The following is a 6,827-nucleotide window of genomic DNA, read 5'->3' as shown; positions in this document are numbered from 1 at the left end:
TCTGGGTAAACGTGTGGCCAGCACTTGTCAAATGGTCCAAGATGGCGGCTGTTTGTTTTTACTCGCAGTCACAAGGGTCTTGACGTCATAATTGAGACAATTTCTTAAGCTGTCTGAATAGGACCGGAAATCTCATTTTAGTAAGAATGTTTCACACCTCGATCTAGAACTAACTCGGAAAAAAATGGTTTAAGTCACAGTTTGTGGGATTTAAGTGGCTTTCACAAACCATGTCACTGGGGTGGGAAGGTAAAACTATTATGTGACGTTGCTCTTCATGGAAAGTTATTGTTAATATTGTGTAACGTAACAAGAGGTATTAGTGGAGGGGGGGGGGGGGGCTTTATGTCGTCATACTTTGAAGGGGTCTGGTCTATCGTAACGATGAGTGGGTAATACTAATGGGCTAATAACGTTATGGATGATTCTTATTAGCTAGCCAAGTTGTTTTCTTCCTCGACTTGTTCAACTGGTCTGTCTATCGATGTGTTAGCGTGAATGTGTAAACTGGTATATCCATCAATGTGTTAGCGTGAATGTGTAAACTGGTATATCCATCAATGTGTTAGCGTGAATGTGTAAACTGGTATATCCATCAATGTGTTAGCGTGAATGTGTAAACTGGTATATCCATCAATGTGTTAGCGTGAATGTGTAAACTGGTATATCCATCGATGTGTTAGCGTGAATGTGTAAACTGGTATATCCATCGATGTGTTCGCGTGAATGTGTAAACTGGTATATCCATCGATGTGTTAGCGAGAATGTGTAAACTGGTCTGTCTATCGATGTGTTAGCGAGATATGTAAACTGGTATGTCTATCGAATGCGTGAACAGTTCCTGCTTCAAATGTCACGTTCCAGGGATCAGTATCTCTGGCATTCATCAAGGTCAATGTCTTCGTCTTCTCATCAGGATAAAAAAATTGCTTTAGTTGTGTTTGACAAAAACCTGAGGTGGAAATGTTGAACTGTTTCAGCCTGGTTCAACTCTTTTGGCAGCAGTCGACAGCAGATGGGGCTGTGATCTTGAGCAAATTATGTGTAAAATTTAATGATTCTTTATGCTCTCGTGTAGTTTCTTTTGGTACTTATGACTACGAGTGTCGTATGTACATTTACTAAATAACCCTCAAATGCCATGTGTACATTTGTTATATCATTCTTAGTTTCGTGCGTATATTTGTTATATTATTTGTTATATCATTGTTAGTTTCGTGCGTACATTTGTTATATTATTTGTTATATCATTCTCAGATTCGTATGTACATTTGTTATATTATTTGTTAAATCATTCCTAGTTTCGTGCGTACATTTGTTATATTATTTGTTATATCATTCTTAGTTTCGTATGTACATTTGTTATATTATTTGTTAAATCATTCCTAGTTTCGTGCGTACATTTGTTATATTATTTGTTATATCATTCTTAGTTTCGCATGTACATTTGTTATATTATTTGTTACATCATTCTTAGTTTCGTGTCTACTTTTGTTCTTAAATCTGCACCTGTGTGAACGTCACATTTTTTACCAATGGCCTAAAAGCCCCAGACGACACATTTGTCCTTGACCTAGATCACCTGATTTTTGTGTATCTGGTCCTCACACGCTTGTTTAAAAAAACTTTCAAACTTCTGAACTAGAAAACTGGAGTAGGAACAGCAAATACTTTAATTACTCATTAAGTTGTACGCTAATTTTTTTTAACATTGTTTTAATACATGTCAAACTATTTTAAATCATGTTATCTTTCTTCCAGTATTCCCGCCATGGCGTCAAGCAATGTCCAGCTACCAAAAATGACCGAAGGCTACCTGGGTCCTCAGGCCAAGTTCGAGTCGTACGGTCTCAGCCTCGTCTCCCACGGCCACCCCGTCATCTACATGCAAGATGACCAGCCGGAAGTGGAGATCATCCTGGGCACCCAGCCCGGCACGAGAATCACCATCAAACTCTTGTCCTACGAGCGGAAACAAGAATGCACGGAGTACTGTTTAATCCGCGCCCTGGGTCCCAACTATCTCTTCCTCATCCGCCCGCCCCTCCCGGGGTTTTATAAATTCCAGATCTACGCCCTACCCAAAGACGAAGCGGGTCCCCAAATGCTGGGGGTCTACAACTACTTGATCTACTGCCCCGGGTCTTTCGGGAACAACCCGTTCCCCAAGCAATACCCGCCCTGGAAGGACGGATGTTACCTGTACGAGCCAATCTCCTTGCCTAAAGGCATCAGAGAGCCTATGGTGAGATTCAAGCTGCTGATCCCAAAAGCCAGGGACGTACAGGTGAAGGTGGCTGAGGAATGGAACCCCTTGGAGCAGACCCAGCCAAACCTTTTTGAGGGTCTTGTTGACTTTAGTCAGGGTTATCCCCCCGGGTCCAAGGCTAAAATTAACTGTAAATTCGGTGGTAACAATTACAGCACCTTATTGGAGTATTCTCTTTAAACTGTTTTTTGAATGTGTTTAAATGTATTTATTTGCTTGGTAACTATTTCTGATGACCTCGGTAGTGAAGTATCTGTTTACTGTGATGCTATTCCAATCAATCAATTTTCTTTTTTTTAAATTTAGTTTATTTTCTGTTTCTATTTGAACCATTGCGTAAATTAATATAATAACTTAATAAATTATTTTACTGAATTTAATATTACTTTCAAACTCAAACTGTTGGTTTTAGTTATTTGCATGCTTTTGATGTTTGTGTTGTTAGTTAATGTAAACTCATGAATGAGTTTCGCCATCAAACCTGAGAGGATAGATTAGAACATCCTGGTGATTCTTTAATTAAACAACCGTTTTCTAATGTGGGTTCAGGCATATCAAAGCAGTGGCGCCCGAAAGATTGCCAGCCATGTTCCCTCTAGCGCAGTAGTTGTAATCCAGCCGCGCAGTCCCTTTGTAAAATACAAATATCTTTGTATAAGCCATTTCAGAGCACCGCGCTAAACAAAATATATGATGCGCATACGCTTTTGTTCTAAAGAGGGAATGCTGGTTGCCAGGCAACGGATTTAATTATTGTTTTACTGCTTCAACTAACCGCTGCACGTGTAACCAATGAAGAGGGGGGGGGGGGCTGCTGCTGACACAGTTTGAAAAATGTTTGCAAAAAATTTTGATTAGTATTTTATTTATAACTCCTTTAAATCGTCCTGTAAAATGTAGTCCGCAGGTGCTTAGGACATTCCCTTCCCCCGATATCCCACACCCCCCCCCCCAGCATCAATTACCCCCTATCAATTATTCCATTAGGTAATTACCTGCAAAGTGGAAAATTGGCTTTTTATATAATGCCTACAACGCGCAATAGAAAACAAACTAAATCGTATCTTGTACCATCCTTAGGAACTCTATAGAATGCCAGACAGGAGAAAAGGCACATTGTAGAATAAACTTTAGTCATCCGGAAACCTTCTTAATCCTACCCTTAAACATAGAGTCATAGACCTATTCCTAACCATAATCCTTACTCGCTTGACTTCCGGCTAAGATTTCGTTTAACGTTAGGATTAGGTTTAGGGTCAGTTTGTAATTGACAAGGGGGGGGGGATTCCTACTCCAGTTATTTGGGCCGAGGGATAATTTACTGCTAGTTAATTGATCGGGGGGAATATCTAGGGAAGGGTTGTGTGTAATATCCCGGGGGAGGGGACTTCAAGGAGCAGTATCCGCAGATTGTGTTGCTAATGTAGTGCTGGTTGCATTAAATACCACTGCAATATTTTGAGTCCGTTAATTTTAACTTGTAACCTTCACCTTGCAAAAGCTATATTTAGCAAAATAAGAAAAGTCATATCATAAAGTAAATATGCAACGTTTGCATTCAACCTGAAAATAGATCTTAAATTATCCTAGCTACGAGTACTCCAGATAAAATGTAATATAAACAAAACGGGCTGGTTTTATTTAAAGTGTAGGCGAAAAAAATAATTAACCCGTGTACACTACTGAATAGCATGTTTACCCCGTACACTTTTTATCGTTTGACTAGTTTGACAGATAGCGAGTTGCCAGGAAGGCTTCTCATAAACAATTTATTTTTTTTTCTGTTTCTGCATTCACTGGCTAAGTGATTTGTTTAAAATAAGCGTACGTTTTTGTTAACCTTAGCTTTAAGATGTTAGTGTTAAGATGAGTGGGTGGGGGGGGGGGGGTGAATAGCAAGAGGTAAGTTATATATTTATAAAGGACTTATATACATTAAAAAATTGTAATTGTAATTGTACTTCTAAGCCCTTTAGTTTTTTGTTGTTGTTGTTTTTTTCAATTTAAATATGATACTTTGCACTAAACACATTATTAACATTATATAAATGGACGAACACATAATTCGGTTTCTTTTAAACAATATTTAATCTTTACAAGTTTGAATAATTTCATGTATAATTTAAAACTGACAAGGATAGAGTTTAATAATGTTCTGAATAAATTACACATAAAAAGAAGCTGAAGTAATTATACAAATTATTTTTCTACAAATACAAGAATTAAATCAAATATTTGTTAAACGATGCCGTTTATAATTAAAGTCCATTAACAAAGAACAGTAACTCTATTAACTTGCTGTGTAGCCAGGGATACCATTGTCACTGTGTTGATTGTCTCAGTCTTGTCTACACAGGTGCTACAATTCAGACTTGGTATATTGAACAAATGTATGGTTAACACAGAGGTAATCTAACATTAGTACACAGAGAAATGGCTTTACTGATACAGCTAGGATAATACAGTAATTAGGGAAACTAGGGGTTTAATTAAAAACAGGTAACCAGAATGTGATGTATTCATGCTAGCGTCTTAGCTTCGTCTGCTAGAAGAGGAATTTGTTTTGATCAGTACACCTTGTGCTTAAAAAAGAAAATTTTATTTATATATAGGTTGTCGTTATTTTATTATCCCTCATATTAAGCGATCTATTTTACTAAAACCGGCTGACTCCTGACTCCTATAGCTTAAAGTTTACCACAGCATTAAAAACCTGCCGACTCCTGACTCCTGTAACTTAAAGTTTACCACATCACTAAAACCTGCCGACTCGTGACACCTATAGCTTAAAGTTTACCACAGCATTAAAAACCTGCCGAATCCTGACTCCTATAGCTAATAAATATGCTGACTCCTGCAGCATTAGATCACCACAACGAGAAAACCTTCAACAACAAAAAAATATTTCAACAAAAATTGTTTTTGAACCCAATCTTGAAGGATTAGGATAAATGTTCACGAGGTAATTCAGGTGGACATTTTAAAACGATGATTTATCTCGAGAGAAAGATATGAGATAACGTGGGGGGAGAGAAAAGTGTGAACTGTTATGTAAGGGGCGGGAGGGTGGGGGGGGTAAGAAATAACATGCTGTAACAGGTGAAACTGCACTAGAATTGGTGAGTCGGCTTCTGATGTTTTTTGTAAAATCATAAGATTTAGAATAAGGTGTAATCTACGGCTTGCTGGTATCTCATTGCCTAAGTTTACATGTGCATCTTCATCTATGTCCTTGTCAGAGTGGAGCCCCTCCCCCCACCCCCCAAAGGAAGTCTACCACCACCACACCCCCCCCCCCCCCACACCCGAACGAAATGTACTTTATACAGAAAACATACTTTTACCAGTGTTCGTCACCCCCCCCCCCCCCGGAAAATTTAGTTCCCCCCCCCCCCCCCCGAAAATATCAATCAAGTCCGTCCCCCCCCCCCCCCCACTCTCCCGGAGAAAAAGGTGTGTCCTAGTCTATGACCTGTTATGTCATAAAAGTCCTCGTGTGGTACATATGGCACTTGTCTAAACTATAATGCTAGCCCTCAGGGGCGTAGCGAGGGGGGTGGGGGGGCGGGGGGGCGGACCGCACCGGGTGACACCATTTAGGGGGGGTGACACCAAGGCAAAAAATAGCAAAATATATAGAGAAAACTTGAGGGGGGTGCAAATCGAAAGTTTGAGGGGGGTGCAAATCAAAAGTTTGAAGGGGGGGTGCAAATCGAAAACTTGAAAGTTTGTCCCCGGGAAGGGTCGCTACGCCTCTGGGGGGTGACACCATTAAGTGCCGCACCGGGTGACACCAGACCTCGCTACGCCACTGCTAGCCCTAACACATATATAGTAAGAAAAAACATTGTTATTCTACTTATTATTGTGGCCAGATGATGTTTTTATTATAAAGTAATAAGATATACATAAGACATTGACCCCCTATAACTGCATACATCTTTATACGAAAGTTGCGTAAGTTTTGAAACAATCGTATTCACCTGTACCCAGTCTAGATGGTTGTAGCGATGGCCAGAGTGGGCCTACCTTTCAATGGTCTGTGGATAATTTATTTCACATGTTTTGACCAGTGGTCAGTTTCGTTCTTAACTTCCAGCATTTCTCGGTAATTCACGGCCTTTGGGCCGTTAGTTAAGCCATACAATGACCTGTATTGGTAAAAAGTCTGTTTTTATATTGCTACAATTAGTTAATTTTTTAACCAACAATTTTGGTGCTGCATAGAATACCGCGTCTCCCACCCTTACGTTCTAAACTAACCGGTGTGTCGCCGTTAAAGATCACACTAGCACCGCTCTGAGGTCTGCACCCAACAGACCCTAATCTAGCGCCAAAATACCTGCAGCCTAGGCGGGCTAACTTTCTAGTTACCCGTCTCTAGGCAGACGTGGGCTGGAGCCCGACCTGACCGGATACTCTCATGGTTGGCACGTAGGTCGCACCGACACGAAGTTTCTTCCAGGCATCTCGTAGAAAAATGACAACACCCCCCCCCCCCCCCGAACGAAATAGAATTTATATAGATAATATATACTTTCACCAGTGTCCCTTCCAC

The 6,827-nt window shown here is 40.1% G+C and overlaps 1 protein-coding gene across 1 annotated transcript in view; it reads left to right on the top strand.

Annotated features, from left to right (window-relative positions):
• The window catches only part of LOC131939718 (uncharacterized), a 4,880-nt gene extending 2,225 nt beyond the window's left edge, over positions 1 to 2,655 (top strand). Inside the window, exon 2 of the mRNA XM_059298189.1 lies at positions 1,762 to 2,655. Within this exon, the coding sequence (XP_059154172.1) occupies positions 1,772 to 2,449 (678 nt within the window). The 5' untranslated portion in view covers positions 1,762 to 1,771 and the 3' untranslated portion in view covers positions 2,450 to 2,655. The remainder of the gene's footprint in view (positions 1 to 1,761) is intronic.
• Positions 2,656 to 6,827: the final 4,172 nt, after the last annotated feature.

This window comes from Physella acuta, unplaced genomic scaffold, assembly GCF_028476545.2.
Source record: "Physella acuta isolate Inbredline_101_S28 unplaced genomic scaffold, ASM2847654v3 ptg000291l, whole genome shotgun sequence".
In the NCBI taxonomy this organism is placed as follows: domain Eukaryota; kingdom Metazoa; phylum Mollusca; class Gastropoda; family Physidae; genus Physella; species Physella acuta.
This window is presented reverse-complemented; position numbering and strand designations above follow the sequence as displayed.